General features: G+C 52.6%; 1 protein-coding gene across 3 annotated transcripts in view; it reads left to right on the forward strand.

Annotated features, from left to right (window-relative positions):
• Nucleotides 1-19365, forward strand: part of ZFAT (zinc finger and AT-hook domain containing) — a 183147-nt gene that overhangs the window by 60041 nt on the left and 103741 nt on the right. For all 3 annotated transcript variants that reach the window (XM_082721605.1, XM_082721606.1, XM_082721607.1), the window contains exons 4-7: nucleotides 8135-8323; nucleotides 10116-10266; nucleotides 16134-17581; nucleotides 18367-18599. In XM_082721605.1, the coding sequence (XP_082577731.1) occupies nucleotides 8135-8323; nucleotides 10116-10266; nucleotides 16134-17581; nucleotides 18367-18599 (2021 nt within the window). The remainder of the gene's footprint in view (nucleotides 1-8134; nucleotides 8324-10115; nucleotides 10267-16133; nucleotides 17582-18366; nucleotides 18600-19365) is intronic.

Here is a 19365-nt window from a genome sequence, read left to right on the forward strand (position 1 = left end):
TCCTGCCGTGCTTCACAGCACTCACTGCAGGGAACAGACGCGACCGAGCCATCAAATAAGTAAATAAGCCACGTCACAGTGACTGTCCTCATCAGTAGGAAATGATTGTGTGAGTTGTGTTTGTTAGATCAGAACTAGAGCGCTGGAGTCCACACTGAACATTTGGACCTGCCCAGCTTCCAAGAGCCTGATTACCTTCTAAGGTACTATGTAATTTATCTGTTTATCATGTTTTAAAGATACTGAATGTCCCTACTAGCAGTACATTCCAGGAAGCATTGGTCTTTCTCTGGTATGCACAGTGTCCCCAAAGCCTAGGACAGTGCTTGGCTCTCTGTAAGGGTCTGTGGCACGAATTGTGACTACTAGAGAACCAGTACATCCTTAGTCCTTTGATAACACGAAGGAAATATTTATTTCTTTTGTGCAAAATGATGTTTGATTTAAGAAGGACGGACCCTGAAAAGATCTGGAAATAGGAGGAGAGTGAGACGTCAGTTTACAAAGAGAATGTTTTATTAAGTGGTAGAAAATTACTGTTGAACTTGCTATTATAGAGAAATTCTGTTTTCAGAAGAGCAGTGCTTGACATGAATACTTAACCAGAGCGAGGAGGGTAACCAGCAAGCAGGCTGGCAAACTGGAGAGACAGGCTTTGAAGTCAGACCCACAGTTGCCTTGGCCCTCCCGAGTCACGGCCAAGTAGAGTCCTGGAAATAAAAGTGAATGTGGCCTCAGAGCCTGGCGGTTTAATTGGCCTCGGGTTCCAATAGTGTTGTGTCTGGAGCGAGCGTGGCCAAAGGACGGACAGTCGTGGGAGAGTTTAGGTGGCAGATGTGGACAGAGGGCTGGGACTTCGCAGGGGAGGGTCCTTAGGAGGTCAGTGCTGATTATTACCGCCACGGACTGGACACCAGACAAACCACCCCCCTGCCTTGCTGCAGAAGGGGGAGGAGACTGGAGTGGAGGGAGACGGGAGACTTGAGCAGCAGCAGCCTGGGGGGGAGGCAGCGAGACACTCAGGTGTGCGTCATGCCGGGCTCCTCTTCTCTTGTCCCCTTTGCCCGAGGTGAAGAGGGGCCGGTCTGGTCACCCTGGAGTGTGGCTGTCTGCACAACACACTTCAGCTTGCGTTTCCTGGAAGACTCGTGGCAGTGGGTTTGTGCGTGGTGGTCATGGTCGAGATAGTGGAGACTGCCTGCGTTTTATTCTTTAAAGCCAACTTAGTAAGTCAGAGCTCAGGGGGCTCTCACGCATGTCCAGGCCAGACAGTTCCCCAGCAGGTCACCTCAAGCCGTGTGTGGGGAGCAGGGAGAGGTCTGTGTTCCCAGACTAATTGCCCGCATAGACCGCTTGCCTTTGAGTTGGTAACGGCCTGAGGACAGGCAGCTGTGCAGTGACTCCCTACCACCATCTGCCCCTCCATCTTTAGGATCACCGACTGCGGTGGTCCCTGGACTTTCTTTGCTGTTGCTTTCTTGGCCTCCTGCTGTGTCATTGCCCAAGATGTTTTAAATTGTAATTGTTGCTAATGCTGGCGGAGCAAGTTGTGTTAGGTATTTGCTCACTTGGCATGGCAGGGCTGTTAAACGTCTTAAAAGCAAAGCCAAATCCAAAGCAGGATATCTTGGGAAGGATTCAGGTCCTCTCAGCAGAGGAAGGGGGCTGTGTTCCTTGCAGGAGCGTGTGGGTGAGGGTCTTCCTCCCATTGCTCTCCACAGAGGGCTGAGCTCTAGTTCCAGACGGAGCCTGTGCTGAGAGGGACATCAGAAGGACAGACCAACAGATGCCCCGAGGGGACAGGGTTGGGGAAGTTTGTGCCTCAAGATTGCCTCTGGCTACTGACTCTGTTTCTTCTACAGGAGCCTCCTGTGGTCTGAGTGTTTGTGTGCCCAGGCCCCTTCCTCCCCTGGCACAGATTCCTGTGCTGAAATCCTGATCCCCAAGATGATGGTATCCAAGGGAGGACTGTTTGGGAGATGATTGGGTCTGAGGGCAGAGCCCTCGTGAACGAGGCCCCAGGTACCCCCTCACCCCTCCTCCACGTGAGGACATACAAGAAGGTGCCAAGAACCAGGAAGCTGACTCTCACCTGGCCCCAGGTCTGCCTTGATCCCGGAATTCCAGCCTCGGGGCTGTGGGGAACAGACTCTGCTGTTTGCAGGTCCCGGTCTGTGGCGATCTGTGGCAGCCGCCTGAGCTGACTCAGACCAAGTCGTCAGAGTGGACTGTGAAGGCAGGTGGATGAGAGGAGTCTTGAGGGCGTGCGGCCGTGTCCCAGGCGTTCCCAGGACAGGGTGGAGGCGATGGGTGTTTAATGTGTGTGGGGACTTGCAAGTGAACTGTGTCATTTCATCATCAAAGCCGTCTTTGTGGCCCGTGCCATTATTTTATTTTTTCTGAGGGATTTTATGGAGGTGAAGTAGTTTCCCAAAGTCCCACTGGAAGTGGTCGAGTGGAGTTTGGCCCCAGGCCCCCCGACACTGGGGTGCGGGATGTCCCCACTGCCTCTGTCCTGTGTCCTCCAGCGGGCCCGTGTGACTCGCCACAGCCTTGTGCAGGACACACACAGGCACCTGCCGCGGAGCTGTTCAATTTCGGATGGAAAAAGCAACCAGGAGGAATGCAGGTGTTCGCTGGGATGAGGGGGAAAGTTGAACAAGTCAGTAACTCAGCAGAAGCAGGCGAGTATCTGCAGTGTGTCCGGGCAGGTGCGATCAGCAAGCCTCGGGAAAGCGCGCACCGGTGGGACCTCGGGGCTGAGCCCACGAGACCTTCAGTAGAGAAGAGACGTCTTCGAAGAGTACAGGGAGGGGGCCGGTGAGGCTGCGGGGAAATTCAGGCGCAGGCAGAGCTGCTCAGGTGTCCACGTGGGAATGGGCACAAAATCACCAACAAGGCTTTTCTTCAGCTCTTCTCCGTTTCCCTCCATTCTCCCTCCTTTCCAAGGACAGATGTTGAACACCTACTGTGTGCTCCTGCCATGGCGGGGCATGAAGACTCGGTAGTCGGAAGTCGCGCCGGCCGTGGGAGAGCTTTGGGGACTGTCAGGAGCTTGGCTCGCAGGAGCGCTGTAGACGGCCCCTCATTTCTCCGCGTCGACGCCTGTGTTTGTAGCCCAGAGTCTCTGGGTGGCGTCGAGGGTCACTGTGGGCTGTGTCTGCCTGTCTGTCTTCACCTTCTTGGCTCTCGGCTCTCACGCTTCGTGTTCTGCCTGGAATGATTTGCTGCTCCCTGAACGCACATGCTGCTTTTCCCACGGGAGCTTTGTTCTGTCCGTGCTGCTCCCTTGCTGAAGAGACCACGTCACACCATCTCCAAGAATCATTTCCAAGGCTGCTGAGGACAGTGCTTGCCATGTGGTGCCTGAGTCGCACGGAGACTGCAGAAGCTCTGGAGAAGGGAGTGCAGCTGAATGGGCTGCGGTTCCACGTTGCATGAGGCCGCGGAGAATCCAGGCAGATTGTGTATTTGAGGCAGACTTGAATGGAAAGCATCTTAGCATCTGTCCCCCTGGCTGTGGACAGTTTCTGGGTGATCCGAGGAGGCAGGAGTGAAGGAGTGACAGGGAGGTGAGACAGGCAGGCAGGAGAGCCGAGGCTTCGGTATTGGCTCACGGCTGCCGTCAGCAGAGGTTCGACTCTTCTAGGATCCTGAAGGATCCTGAAGCTTCAGAATGACTTCCAGAAGTGTCCCCCAAGTCAGGAGCCCAGGGCGGTTACATGCTGGCTCCTGTCCCTCATTAATGGAGGCTCGGCCCCCATCATATTGAGCCGTCTTCACTTCTGGGCTCAGCGGGGACCCCGAAGGGCGCCATGTGCAGCAGAGGTGGGGTGCTGGAGGGCAGGTCAGTGTGAGCTGTCCCCTGCAGCTGCTGCCGGAGGAGGGCAGGGGCTGAGGGGACACAGCCAGAGCCGCACTGGCATGTCTGTGGGGGGGTGGTCAGGACCGCACAAAGCACGAACTGGACTCTCAGGCCGGCAGGGAAGGAGGGAGGTGCAGAGTGGTCTGTCGCCCAGTGTCTTGCCCAGAGTTTCCCTTTACTGTCCCCTGTTGCTCATTTTCCTGGCCTCTCTTGTCCCTGCCCCCTGCTCTCCACGCCTGTTCCTCCAGCGAAGCGCCATCTCCCTGTGAGTCAGCCGAGAGTTCAGAGACGCAGAGGCTGCTCAGTCTGACTCGCAGGTGGTGCCGTCTTCCCCACAGCGTCACAGATGGGATCCGAAGCTTCCTTGAAAACTGTCCTTAGAGATGCATCACTAAAGACTGCTCATCCCTCCTTGGACAGCTCTCACTGCTGGAAATTTCTTTCTCTGGCTGAAACCCGTCATGACTTGTGCCCACTGGTTGCAGCTGGGTTTCTTGGAGCACAGCACAGCAGAGCTTGTCACCTCGGACGGGCCCTTTCTCTGCTCCAGGCTTGTGCTAGGTGTGCAAATAACACGAAGACGTGGGCCCACCTTCCAGGAGATCACGGCACGGTGAGGCGTCTGAATAGAAAATTGCAAAGCAATGTGAGAAGCCCACCCATTGATACGGTGATCCGTTGGCCCATGCTTGTGCGTGCATAAATCGTGTATGTGTGTTTGTCTTTTGGAAAGGCAGGGTACGTGGGGTGAGGGTGTTGTGTGCAAGGTGAACGTCCTGGTGTTGGGTCAGCTCGTCATCCAGGGCCGTTCTAGCCCCAGGGAGTGAGCAGATGAGTAGTGGTGGGCGCGTGTGTGGGAGGCTTTCCCTTGACAAGTCAGGGGTCCTGGGAGAGAGGATTTATGGCGGATCCCCAGAGGGCTTTTTCTAGTCCTTTCTCCTTATGGAGATGAGAGGGAAGCCATGGAAGGGCTTTAAAGGGGGCCGGGACAGGGGCATGTTTCAATTTTGAAGTGACTCACCCTTGGCTCAGGCCCGAGAGTGGTTTGGAGAGTGTGATAATCAGGACAACATAGCAGAGACACCAGCCGCACGTGTGTTTGAGCACGAGGATGGCTGTTCCTTTGGGTAACGGGGTCTCAGACCGGCGGTTCCCGGGTGGGCTCAGCGGTGTAGCTGCCTTCAGGATCCCGGGGTCCACCTTTCCCTTTGAGACCCTCAAGGCATTGACTCGCCTTTCACTTTGATCTCTTGTAGTTTCTGGGTGTTTATCTCAGTTCCGAGCAGCGGACATGGTAAAGTCCTGTTGAAGAAGAGGGGGTTTCTTTCTTCTTAGGGAGAAAAACTGCTCCCAGAAGACCCCTGGCCGCTTTCAGCTTGACCCGCTTCACTGCACTGAGGGTCTGTAGCCCCAGCTGCCAGGTGGGAGTGTGGGGGGTGTGGGACTGGGCAGTGTTCTCTGTCCCTGTAGCTGGACAGCACCACCCTTGAGGAGGCACGGGCACCAGCAGTGGGTTCGGTGGCCAAAGTGTGAGCCCGGAGGGCAGAGAGGTGGCATTCTCGCCCCATCTCCTCTTCTCCACCCGGGACAGCTCAGACGCTTCCAGACCTTTCTTGCTACCGTCCACCACTCTCACGCAGCCTGCTCTTCAGCGCCATCCTAACTGACATACGATGCCTACAGCAAGGTCAAGGTCCCGTTTGTCCAGGGCCTGGCTGTGAGATCCCTGCTGCTGCCGTGGGCTGCTGCCGTGGGGATGCAGAGTTAAAGCCGCCGTGTGGATGCGGTTAAAGCCGCCGTGTGGATGCAGAGTTAAAGCCGTCTGGCTTTAACCCGGGTTCAGCTCTCGGCAAGCTCAAATTCTCAGGGCTCTTGTTTTTTTCTTTCCTTTTCTTTTTCTATTTTAATGTGAATGTATCTAATCCTGTTGTGTCGCCCACATACTGAATTGTATACCTGGGCGAGTTCTTTTTTAAAGTGGAACATCATTTTTAAACAAAAGCAAAAAAAAATCCCTTGACATGTTGTTTCTACCTCTTCAGAGCGTCCGGTATATTCTACTGCGAGTGCTTATACGCGTACCACCCACTGTCTAGGCCCCATAAAGAATTCTGTGACTCAGGCAACGTGTAGATTTCTTGAGATGTTTTAATATAGTCACCACAACATGATATAAAAAAATTCCCCCATTAGGCATAGGGCAGACCCAGCCTCACAGAACGTGAGCCCCAGCGGCGACTTTGCAGGTCACTTGTTTTACCCTGTTCTTTAGCTCTGCAGGACTTGTCATGTTCCTCAAAGGATGGACCTGTGTGGTGGTCCTTGACTTTCCCCTTTGGCCTTGGAGAGTAGTAATGCACAGTCCATCTGATTCATGCTCTTATCTGCTAATTTTTCTATTTAGTTCAATGTTAACATGTTTCATGCTCACACTGATCTCCTGAGGACCCTTTCCAGCAATTAAATTCTCTAAGACTGTTTCCACCGGGTCTGCATATGTTGCAGGCACCCCCTGATTGCAGAGACAAGCAGCAGAAGACGTCATTGGTAGAACACAGAACGTTAGTGTATGTTTTGAGCAATCCTCCCCGTTAGCCACTTGTTTTCCTAGCCTCATCTTGAGAGAGCCTTCCTCCCACCGGGAGGCCTCCCAGAGAATTTGTGCTTCTTCATTTTATATTGTCCGTCCCCCCCCGCCCCCCCCCCCCCAGTTGGTCCATTATTGTGCAGGTCTGGCCATAGGCAGACTTGAATCTTGGCAAGCACAGACTTCCCGAGTTGCCCCAGGCACTCTCCCTTTGGTTTCTCCAGTCTTCTCTAGCTTCTGCCTTATTGCTGCGCGGTTCCAACTTCACCTGTGTGATGCACCCCCTTCCCCGCCAGTGCTCTCTGAACCCCACTGTCCGTCCGCCCGGCTGCGTGTCCCCCACTGCACTGTGATGAATGGTTCCTTCTGCTTGTCTGACATTCCAAAGAGGTGACTCTTGGGCAGTTTCTTTCAGGTTTGTGGTTGTGATTCTAAGATGGAAAACGCTTTTCCCCCTCCTCCCCTGTATTTCCTTCAGAATCTGGAGCAGCTGGCATTCAAAGGATCTCTTGCACTGTATTCTTCCCTTTCTGTCTTGGAGTGTTTCTTAGCCCTCAGGCCACTGCCTCGTCTAGCCGTGTGAAGTTAGCATTGTTCCTTCTGTGGCTGACACTTCCATTCTTTTGTGTGTTGATGTCTTTTGAACCCACTCAGTTCATCCTCCCCAGTGGTGGCACGAGTTCGAAGCACGAAGCACGGATGTAGGGTCGCCCCTCTCCCACATAACATGTTCCAGGGGCTCACCCCTGCCTCCCACAGCAGCCGGGGAGGGCTGTGGGTCAGGGCAGCCTCACACATGTTGTGCTTGGTTCTCCCATTGTTTTAAGATTTTTTTTAGATGAGTGTCAACCTTGAAAAATCAGAAGGTTTCATTTAAAAAAAAAGTCTGGATTTTCTGTCCTCTTTGAACAATCAAGAGATCTGGTGACTTTGTCCTCAGTCTTGACAGGCGTCCTGGACTGGCACCGGGGCCTGTGCTCTGTCCCTGGAGCCCCACCCAGTGGCTTTGCCCACCCATGTTACTAGTCTGGTGTCCGTGAGCTCTGCACTCAGGGATGGAGGGTGCGGGCACCCTCAGGCCCTCTAAGAGCGGGCTGTTACTCCCTGCCCCAGTTTTATGTTTACCTCCCTGTGTCTCTGTGAAGCTGTTGCTATGCAGCAGGCAGAACCGATGGTTTTCAATCTTCCGTCGCTCCTCATTTCTGTTGGTGCACAGCCCACTGTCCTTGCCCGTTTCTCCCACCAGACTGCAGGGCTTTTAAGGATGGGGTCTGGTCTGTGTCTGCACCTTATCAGGCTTTATAGCCACCGTGGAAGGTAGCTAGTGGTTGTGGCTTGAATGGTTCTTCCTGGGCTGTAAATCTCGGAGACCATATCTTCCATGGTGGCTCCGCGGTCTGGCAGGCTTTGAGAGACCCAGGTGCAGAGTTATGCCTGCTGTGGCAATGCCCCGATGGTGGCCTGTGGTGGTGGTGTGGGAACTACGTACTGAATCAGACGAGATCCCAAAGAACCAAAGACAATGGCGGAAGTGAGAGGCCCTCACAGCAGTGAGGACCGCTGTGTATGTATTCCATGTAGGTATGTCTTCTGCTGTCCCATGAAAAGGTCATGTGCAATCTCTAGTTCCGTCACTGATCTAAAAGGACACTTTATGCATCTAGGTACTGTTTGCTCTTTAGGTGATGAATCTGATCTCGAACTGGAAAGGAAGTATAAGGAAGATGATCGAGAAAAGACCCCCAGGAGGCCGCGGACACAGAGGACAGAAAAAGTCCAGAAGATCCCCTCAGGAAAGGAGGCCGGGCAGGTTTCCGGAGTGAAGAAACCCATCATAAGTGTGGTTTTAACGGCCCACGAAGCCATTCCAGGTGACCATAGCAAGCAGGAACGGGCAAAAGAGGCATCTTTTACTGAGTCTGTACTAGGCAGCCCGACAGTTTGGACCCTGTGGTCCGGGCAGCTGGCTTACCGATGGGGACCCGCACTGGCTACCCATTTGTGTGACACCATAGCGGGCCCGTTCCTGCAGGCCGGTTGTGGACAGCGTCTGAGGTGGGGGGAGGGGCGGGGTCCTGCTGCTGCCATAAGGCCCCATAGGCACATTTCTTTCCTCTGCTCCCCTGGCCCAGCCCGTGTCCCTGGGGTGCCCTCCCCTTACTGCCCTTGGCGGTGGGGTTCCTGTGGGAGACAGACCCGCTCTGACCAGACGGATGCCCCTGGTCCCCAGAGCCCGCACTCTCATGGTCCCTCTGCCCATCTTTCGTAGGCTCATCACATATTTTATAATATTGGAGACTTCAGTCTCCCTTTCCTCTCACATAAAATAGAGTGGAGATATTATACTACCTTTTTAAAAAAAGGTCTTTCAGGAAGGGATACTTTGGACAAAAAGCAGATTATGATAGCGGGTTACAAAGTAATATGATGGTTTTTTCCCTATCCACTTGGTGTGATAGTTGTCAAATAATATTTAAAATCAGGTGCAGGATTTTAAGATTTTAAGAGCAGCTACAGCCTTTGAAGCACCTCTTTTTGATGGTAATAGTAGTCACTCCTTATTCAAAGTGGAAATGCAGGTGGGTGCCTCTTTATACCTCAGTGCAGAGTAGGATGATCAGTAGGAAATAAGGCATGGAAAAACACGTGTCTAGAACTTTCTGGAAAGTTGCTGTGTCTGCCCCAGCCTACCTCAGGGTGGTGTCGGCCCGGGAAGCAAAACCTTGGAGAGGGAGGGGCTGTCTGTTCTTTGCCATCTCTAGAGGTTAGCAGTAACGTCTTTAAAATTGATGGCAGTCCTTTGAGCTTTCTGTAAGTGGAGGCAAATGTGCAATTGATTCCTCTGCTATTCTAGAAATGGGGTAGATTGGAGCCTTTGCTTTGATGCACGTGTGTGTGCTTGTGTCCACTGCTATACAAGGTCTTCAATCATTTGCATCCTAGAAGCGCACAAGCAGCAGGACCTTTGAGTTTTTGCACTCCACACCCTTCATCTGCTAGGGCGGAAACAGCCCCCCCCCGCCCCCCCCCCCCCCCCGCCATGGTAAGGTCATGTCGTATGTGGGACTGGACCCCTGGCAGCTGGGATTCCTGTTCACAGCTGAAGCCACTGCTTCGTAATCTCCTGATGCAGTTTTCCATTTGTTCAAAGTGGGACACAGGTGATCCTGTGGAAAACCCACGAGTAAACAGGTGTATATATGTCCCCATCTTGTTTTTTTATTTTTCTTACTAGATCAAGTGAAAATTACCCCAGAGGATTTTTGTTTGTTTTTTTAAAGATTTATTTATTTACTTTAGAGAGAGAGGGCAGGAGGGGCGAATCTCAAGCAGACTCCATGCTGAGGGCAGAGCCCGATGCGGGGCTCTGTCTCACCGTGCTGAGATCGTGACCTGAGCCGAAACCGAGAGTCGGACGCTCAACCAGCTGCGCCATTCAGGGGGCCCAGAAGGACGTTCTGCTAGATTCCCTTCCCCTCTGCTCCACAAACACACACAGACGCAGACATAGAAGTTAAATGTGTGAACTGCAGGAAAACCCATGCCTTGCCAGGGCGGCACATTGTGAAGACACACACTTCTGGGACTCTGCTCCTGTGTATGGGGGGTCAGAGCCCCTTGTGGCGCCTCTTTAATGCAGGGTGCCTTGTACCTTCATCTCAGGTGCTACCAAGATTGTTCCAGTGGAGGCCGGGCCCCCGGAGACAGGTGCTGCCAACCCCGAGGCCACCACGGCTGACCTGGTGCCTCGGAGAGGGTACCAGGAGTATGCCATTCAGCAGACACCGTACGAACAGCCCATGAAGTCCAGCAGGTAAGATGTCTGTCTGTGTGCCTCCAGCCGGAGCTGGACTCCAGTGACGGCCGTAGCAGGCCAGAGGACCAGCATGTTAGTTTGTCGGGACTCTGTTTGCAAAGTGAGTTGTGGGGGACATTGGTTTCTTGATTTTCTAGGAGTCAGACCCTCTGTTATGGCTCTTCTGTGTTGACTGAGACTGTATCGCATGTGAAATGCGTGGCAGGTCCACACGCTTTTGGAACTGAGAACCAGTTGGCTTCATGGAGGCGGAGCGTTTTATTTAGGCGAATGTGTGTTCAACCTCGATAAAAGAGGCATAAACAAAGGCGTTAGTAAATGCGTTGATTTTTAAAGCCACACATACATGGTGAGAAGAAAAATCCCCTGCCCTCCATACTTTTAAAAGTAACACCAACATCTTATAGAAAGTTCCAGCACTCCAGATGATGTAGGGCTAAAGTCATCCACAGTTCTTCTAGAGGTCACTACTATTGATAGTTTGGTCATAGGCCACCATAAGTTTTTCATGATACACTAAAATATAGCCTTTTAATTTTGTTATTGTTTTCTAATACAAAATAGCAAATGCACTGTTAGCAATTTTTTTTTTTTAAGATTTTTATTTATTTATTTATTTGACAGACAGAGATCACAAGTAGGCAGAGAGGCAGGCAGAGAGAGAGAGAGGAGGAAGCAGGCCCTCTGCGGAGCAGACAGCCCGATGTGGGGCTCGATCCCAGGATACCGGGATCATGACCTGAGCTGAAGGCAGAGGCTTTAACCCACTGAGCCACCCAGGCGCCCCAGCAATTTTTTTTTTTTTTAAATCTTTTCCAGTACTTATTTTTTTAAAAAATATTTTATTTATTTATTTGACAGAGAGAGATCACAAGTAGGCAGAGAAGCAGGCAGAGAGAGAGGGAGGAAGCAGACTCCCTGCTGAGCAGAGAGCCCCATGCAGCACTCGATCCCAGGGCCCTGAGATCATGACCTGAGCTGAAGGCAGAGGCTTAACCCACTGAGCCACCCAGGCACCCCCAGTACCTATGTTTTAATAAGCGTTTGCTATGGGATGGCTGCACTATAGTTTCTGTAGCCATTTTTTTCTTATGGACGGTGCCGCTCTCAAGGTTCTGCCACCTTTGTCTTTCTGTACCTCTTCACGACTTCCTGTGGCAGAAATTGCTGGAGTTGAGATTGCTGTCTCAAAGGGCATGAGAACTTAAAACTAATCAACACTGCAAACTGCCCTCCAAACACATTGGGTCAGTCAACATCCCATAGTGAATGAGTAGTTAATTTTCCACACCCTCCCCAGGGTCTCCGTCTCAGCTGTGATCAGTGCTGCCCAGGTGGCTTAGCAAACTGATCATCTGAGCTCTGCAAACATTTTCCCAGCTGAGAGGAAAGACAATGAAAATGCCAGTCGCCGGTGGGGTTCACCTGTTTCTCAAAGAGGGGAAATGAGCTGTTCTTGAAGAGAGCATAGCTTTTGGTGCCAAGCAGACCTGGCTTGGCTCTAGACTCTTCTACTAGGGCTCAGCTCAACAGATTAAATGCCTGTTACGTGCCAGACACTGGGGAGGAGAGTGAACAGGACAGACGCGGGTGTCGTCTGGATGAAGTTTTACTCTATTGTGTTTGACACAAGTGAGTTTGCCTCTGAGCTTCTGTTATATCAGGTGTAAGATTGTCTCTCATACACTCTGACTTCTTTTAGTGGTGAGAATAAATGATAAAATCTATGTCATGGGGATGCTTCGCTAATTTGTAGCCTCAACCCTGTATGCTTGCAGCTATAAACAACGGAATTTATTGATGAAGTTGTAAAAATCCTCGTTCCTTTGGCAAAACTGTCATGGAATTAAATTTGAAGATATTTTGGTCTCCAGTTGATTTGTAGACCTTGGGTAACTGTCTGTGCACTCTTCCAGGGTCTGCTGGGGGCGGATTCAGCTAACTGGTCATCTAGGAAACAGGCAAATAGACACAGTATCCTAACAGCTGATTTAGGCTGTATTCCAGTTGTCATGTGTTCTGACAGTATTTTATAGTACCATTTACCAAATAGGAAAGAGACTTGATTGTACATGTTGATTTTGCTTTGTAAAATGCAGATACAAATTTCTAGGTTACAGCAACATACAAGGTAGGCTCTCACACAGGTAGGACATGAGCTGATTTTATGGAAAATTTGGAAGTCCAGGAAATTATAAGAATAAGCATCATTTGTAATCTCATGACTGTATTAGAGTCACTGTTAATATATATATATTTTAAAAGATTTTATTTATTTATTTGACAGAGATTACAAGTAGGCAGAGAGGCAGGCAGAGAGAGAGGAGGAAGCAGGCTTCCTGCTGAGCAGAGAGCCCGATGCGGGGCTAGATCCCAGGGCCCTGGGATCATGACCTGAGCTGAAGGCAGAGGCTTAACCCACTGAGCCACCCAGGCGCCCACACTGTTAATATTTTTAATGTGTCTCCTTCCAGCCCTTTTTGAGCCCGTTTATTTTATGGAATCGAGTTTGTATTTTATAATGCAGTTTTGTGCCTTGCTCTTACTGCACAGTCACTTTGCACATGCGTTCCTGCGTTACTCGGATCATTCATGGTCCTTCTGTAGTGACCTGTTACGTTGTGATGAGGATGCTCTCTGATCCACGCAGTTCCTCACACCGTAGCCGGTGAGATCTAGTACAACGCCTGTCTGGTTGTGCCCTTCAAGGCCTCAACCAGAGGTGTTAGGAGAACTTGGCCTGCGGAACCTCCTGGGGCCGCCACTTCTCCAGCTTTGCCTGCTCATCGGCTGCCTGTGGTCTCTGGGCTCCAGCAGGTACCCTCACCTTCTGGGCCCCTTGTATTTCTCTGCTGTCTCTTTGCAGGTGCCTCTTCCTCCTTCCCCTGCTTCCCCTGTCCCTGGCTTGCTTAACTCCTAATCGTCCTTAGCTGTCTGCTCAAATGTTCAGTGCTCAGGACAGCCCGCCCTACCCCGAGACTGATCAGTCTGCCCAGGTCTGGGGTCAGAAAGCATCATCCTGTCTTTTCCTATCCCCACAGGGAGGTTGTGGTCCCCACCTGCCCATTTCTGTGGTGGTTATCTGGCCCATCCCGTCCTCCGGAAGGTGGGCTCCAAGAGAGCATGAGTTGTGTTTGTTTTTGTCTCTATTGTGTCCCCAGCGCCTGGAGTCCTTTCTTAAATGAGTGACAAAAATAAAGTAAGTAGAAAAATAATAAATAAAATAAGTAGAATAACAAACAAACAAATAAATAAATAAATAAGTAGAAAAAATAAACGTGCAAGCAAACTAGTTCCTTATGTTGGGACCTGTGGGCAGCTTTCCACTCTTTTTTTTTTTTTTTTTTTTAAAGATTTTATTTATTTATTTGACAGAGAGAGATCACAAGTAGTCAGAGAGATAGGCAGAGAGAGAGGAAGGGAAGCAGGCCCCCCGCCGAGCAGGGAGCCCGATGCGGGACTCGATCCCAGGACCCTGAGATCATGACCTGAGCTGAAGGCAGCGGCTTAATCCACTGAGCCACCCAGGCGCCCGGCAGCTTTCCACTCTTAATAAGGCTGTGAGAAGTTGTGCACTGAGCACTTTTGTTCCAATTTTGTATGCTGATCTTCCAGTAGATTCCCAGACGTCGGATAACCACGTCATGGGTCTGACCTTTAAGAGCTCTGCCTGATCACTTTCTAAAATGCAGGGGCAAGAGTGGCTCTCTCCCTGCAGGGGAGCTCCCGGAGTGACACGACACAGCAGTCCTGTGGACGCTGCGCTCAGTTCACAGTCATCGCGAGCCGGGCTGGCACCTGACGGCCCGGCGCAGGCTGATCAGCGTCTTCCTCACATTCGTTATCCTTGGCGGGAAACAGGGTACCGTGGGCTATATCAGGTATTTGCATAATGATACAAAAAAAAATACATGAGAGTAAAAGATTCTCCTAAGACCATTTAGATCTTGCATTAGAGGAGAAAATACCGTGATTTGTTTATTTAATTAACATTCTGAATCCAGAGTTTCTTTCTCCACTCTTCTTTATACCAGTGAAATCTATCACCTTCTGGGTTTCTTTGTCATTTGAGAAAGATCCAAATTAGTTTCCTGAAATTAGCCTTGGGTTTAGCATGCAGGCATAGTACTGACTTTCAGATTTGAATATTTTAATTACATTATGTGAACGGTACCCTCTGGTGTTTATGAACTACAATCGATTTAAGTATTTTTAATTTAAAGACAAAGTAACCCTTGTTGATCAAATACAGTTGTATGGATATTTCCGTAAATATAGACTTTGCAGTTATGGAGGATACAGCTTAATGGTGTCTGATTAACCGTGCTAAGTGATGATCAGTGTTTCCAGGACCTTCGTGGACAACCTGGACATACGTCCAGAGGGAGCAGTTACAGAGGAGCGGAAGCCTCACTGGCCTCTCTGGCCCATCTGCTGATTCCTGTCCCTGCTGCCTGCTGCAGTACTTTGGGGACGGTCATTCTCTGATTCCAGAAACAAGGCAGGGCTGTACTGGGGCACTGGAAGCCCTGTACAGGGGGCCTTCTCCCTGCGTGCGGTCACACCAGGGAGGGCAGTGGTGGGCGTGATGTTTGCAGGCCTTAGAGAGGATGAGGAGCTATGTGCAGGCTCTAGAGGCTCAGTCCACTTGGGGTCCAGTCCTGGCTTCACTGCTTACCCATTGTACAACCTCGGACAGAGACTTTGTTTTGTCATTCTTACAGTGGGTGTAACAGTAGGGCTGGGAATAAATACGTAGCATAGGCTTGGTGTACCACCTGCTCAGTAATTGTGAGCTGTTCTGAGCATCTCGTACACGTTGCCATATTGAAAGGGAAAGGGTCCACAAGGCAGACCATGCTTTTATTCTCCATCATGGACACAAAGTCTGACACAGTGCCTGAAACACATCAGCAGGTACTCACAAAGGACAGTCATTGATAAGTGACTTACGAGGTTAACACACGACAGTTGAACAGTGGCCCTCTTTGCCCTGTGTGAGTGCTGAACTAGCGGTGGGGAAGGGGGAAGACAATGGAGACTGGGGCATCAGCTCGGTTACTGATGACGTTGTGGGGGACGTGGCAGGGTGCACATCAACACATGCCCCGCCCGCCCCAAAGTCCTTGACTGCTGCTGGCCAGACCCACGCATGCCTGCCTAGCTGAGCACGTGCCCCCACCTCTGCTCACTGGTTGCCAGAAGGGCAGACACGGAGCTCAGCACACCATGGCCGGGTCCCCAGTCAGACAGGCCAGTTCACTTGCCCTGGGAGGACATGGGGATGCGGGTCTTTCACTGATGAGTGGCAGCAAAGGGCGGCGGGGTCCCCCCGACAGCTCGTTGAAGGAGCAGGCACGTGTGGATCGTTGGAGCAGTGGAACAGACCCGAGCAGATCGCATCTGGTCTGATGGAGCCATCGGAGTCATTCGGTGACGTCTGGTCATATAGCCGGAATACGTCCCGGTCAGCTTTGGGGCACAGCGGGTTGTTGTGCACATTGTGAATGACGCCTCCCTCCTCCCTCTCTCTCTCCTCTTGCCTCCCTCTTCTTTTCCTGCAAGCCTTGACTCAGCTCCTTCAGCATTGCCCACCTGCCCAGTACAGGTTGGATGTCTCTTTCTCTTTGTCCCCCGCGCGTGTTCCTGGCCACACTGGCCACGCGGGCATGCAGCCATGTGCTCACCTGTCTTCTCTCCCCCAGCCGGGCAGACCCTGAGAGCAGGGACCCACATTCGGCCCTGCAGTCCTGCTCAGGGCCATTTAGTTGACCGTGAGCCTTTGGTGTTTGGTCCCTAAGAAGGACCCCGAGGTCCTTAGGGAGGTGCGGCATCCCAGTGATAACAGTGTCATCTGTTTCTAGGCTCGGGCCCACCCAGCTCAAGATCTTCACGTGTGAGTACTGCAACAAGGTCTTCAAGTTCAAGCACTCGCTGCAGGCCCACCTGAGGATCCACACCAACGAGAAGCCCTACAAGTGCCCGCAGTGCAGCTACGCCAGCGCCATCAAGGCCAACCTCAACGTGCACCTGCGCAAGCACACCGGCGAGAAGTTCGCCTGCGACTACTGCTCCTTCACCTGCCTGAGCAAGGGGCACCTCAAGGTGCACATCGAGCGCGTGCACAAGAAGATCAAGCAGCACTGCCGCTTCTGCAAGAAGAAGTACTCGGACGTCAAGAACCTCATCAAGCACATCCGAGACGCGCACGACCCGCAGGACAAGAAGGTCAAGGAGGCCCTGGACGAGCTCTGCCTCATGACCAGGGAGGGCAAGCGGCAGCTGCTTTATGACTGCCACATCTGCGAGCGCAAGTTCAAGAACGAGCTGGACCGTGACCGCCACATGCTGGTGCACGGGGACAAGTGGCCCTTTGCCTGCGAGCTCTGTGGCCACGGGGCCACCAAGTACCAGGCGCTGGAGCTGCACGTCAGGAAGCACCCCTTCGTGTACGTCTGTGCCATATGCCTCAAGAAGTTCGTCAGCTCCATCCGGCTGCGTGCCCACATCCGCGAGGCGCACGGGGCCGTGCAGGAGACCGGGGTCTTCACCAGCTCCATCAACCAGAGCTTCTGCCTCCTGGAGCCTGGCGGGGACATCCAGCCCGAAGCCCTGGGGGGCCAGCCACTGGCGGAGGAGGAGTTGGTGTGCCAGGGGGTGACTGAGCCCAAGGGGGCGGCTGGCCCGGGAGACACACAGCCTGGGGAGGTACGGAAGGAGCCGGAAGCCCCTGTGGAGGAGCCTGTCCCATCAGTGCCTTTAGCCCCCCGCCAGGCCGAGAGTGCTGTCCTGCCGTCCTGCGAGCTGGAAGCCGCTGTGGGCGCTGCGGACCTTCATTCCCACTCGGTGGTTTCCGATGGGTTTTTGCTGAAGAATGATCCCTCCTCTGCCGAGGCTTGTGCTGCTCCGGAGGAGACCGTGGGTACCCCGTGCGGAGCCTCGTCCCAGACTCGGGGCCCAGAAGTCCCACTGCTGCTGTCGGAGGCCAGAAGTGCAGAAACAAACCAGGACACGCAGGGTGCCGAGAGCCCCCCGAGGGTGGGGCAGGAAGCAGCTGCACCCGCCCCCGAGGGACCAGACCCTGATAGGTGCCTCAGGTCAAACCCAGATGAGGCCTCAGACCCTGCTCTGGGAGCAGGTGGAGGGGACCTGGCCCTGCCCCCGTCTGACTCTTGCACACCTGCCTCTGAGCACCGGGCTGGCATCAGCGCATTCATGAAGATCCTGGACGGTTTGCAGAAGAGACAGATGAACACCGGCTTGTGTGAGAGGATCCGGAAGGTGTACGGGGACCTGGAGTGTGAATACTGTGGTAAGGAGAGGCAGAGCGGGGCATGCAGCCGCTTGAGCTCCAGCCCTGGCAGCCCTGGCCGCACCAGCCCTCCCTGGCTTGTTTTGGGTCCCCTCGTGATTGATTCGAGCTCGTGTCTCTTTGCAAAGCGCCGCTTCTAAATGAGCTACCCTTTGTCATCTGTAGATAGCAACAGGTGGCCTCCTGCGTTACCGGTTTCCCACGTGGAGCCTCTTGGGGGCAGCCAGGGGGACTGGACAGTCAGCCACGCTGTGTGGTCCCACGCGTGCAGTGGTTTATTGCACGACCTCTGCTGGACGGGACCAAAGGAGAATTGTTCTCCTGGCTCACGACAGGTGTAAAGTGTAGCTTCAGCTGTGGCCATGCCGTCTGTATGGCTCTCTGTCGGGAACTCCAAATAGAGCCCTTCTGGCTCATGGTGCAGGCCTGGCCTCTGAGTCTCCCAGAGAGCCGGTGGCCCCAGACGTAGGAGGCCCCGCTCTGGCCTGGGTGTCCGTAGAGCATAGAGGCTCTGACTACACAGGCGCACAGCCATCCTGGGCACTCCTGTTGGTCCTCAGAAAACACTGGTTCCCCCTCTCCCAGCTCTGATGTCATGCAGACGTAGCAGCACCCTTTAGGTCTACAGCCTCCTGCCTTTGGAAGGTGACTTGCAGACAGACGTGAGGAAGGTGAGAAGGTGACCTGAACAGGCTGGAGAGTAGAAAAAAATCGTAACGGGAGAATTAAAATAAAATTCAATATAAAAGAGATTGCCTGGTTCTCATGTGACGATGTTTTTTTAGGCAAACTTTTTTGGTACCAGGTGCACTTTGACATGCACGTGCGCACCCACACGCGGGAACACCTGTACCATTGCTCCCAGTGCCATTATTCCTCCATCACCAAAAACTGCCTTAAGCGCCATGTCATTCAGAAACACAGTAACATCTTGCTGAAGTGTCCCACCGACGGCTGCGACTACAACACTCCCGACAAATACAAGCTGCAGGCCCACCTGAAGGTCCACACGGAGCTGGTGAGTAGCACGGCCACGCCGGAGGGCGGCGCTCTCTCCGCTTGGTGCCGGGGGCGCTGTCCTTCCTGCACCGGCGCTTGAGCAGGCGCTGCGCCTCCCAGAACGCTTCCCCTGGGATTCCCTACGCAGGGATGGTCTCAGAGATTGCAGAATGGTTCGGGTGAACAAACTTCCTCCCTGTGCAGATTTCTCAGCATCAGAGAGAAACTACAGAAGCCTGCAGAGCAGAAATAAAGCAGGGATTTCTTTCTTTCTCTCTCTCTTTTTTTTTTAATATTTTATTTATTGATTTGACAGAGATCACAAGTAGACCGAGAGGCAGGCAGAGAGAGAGGGGAAAGCAGGCTCCTCGCTGAGCAGAGAGCCCGATGCGGGGCTTGATCCTAGGACCCTGGGATCATGACCTGAGCCGAAGGCAGAGCTTTAACCCATTGAGCCACCCAGGTGTCTCTAAAGCGAGGATTTCTTAAACGATGTTGTAGAGTGTTATCAGTGACAGAGGTGCTAGGAGGCACACGCGCTGCCGCTGGCAGTGGAGAGGCTCCGTTGGGTGGGGCATGGGCAGCGGCAGGCGGTGTGGGGTTCGCCAGGAGAGCGCGGTAAACAGTGACGGCCGCTGTCGTCCTCGGGGGGCGGTGGTTGTCTGTCTGCGAGACATTGACTGCAAAGCATTTTTATTAAAAAAAAAATGATAATTTAATCCAAGAGGCTGTTAATATTCATACGGATAAAACTTGTTTAATTCTTTGGTGGAAGGTGATGTAAC

This window comes from Mustela nivalis, assembly GCF_964662115.1.
Source record: "Mustela nivalis genome assembly, chromosome: 2".
Lineage (NCBI taxonomy): Eukaryota > Metazoa > Chordata > Mammalia > Carnivora > Mustelidae > Mustela > Mustela nivalis.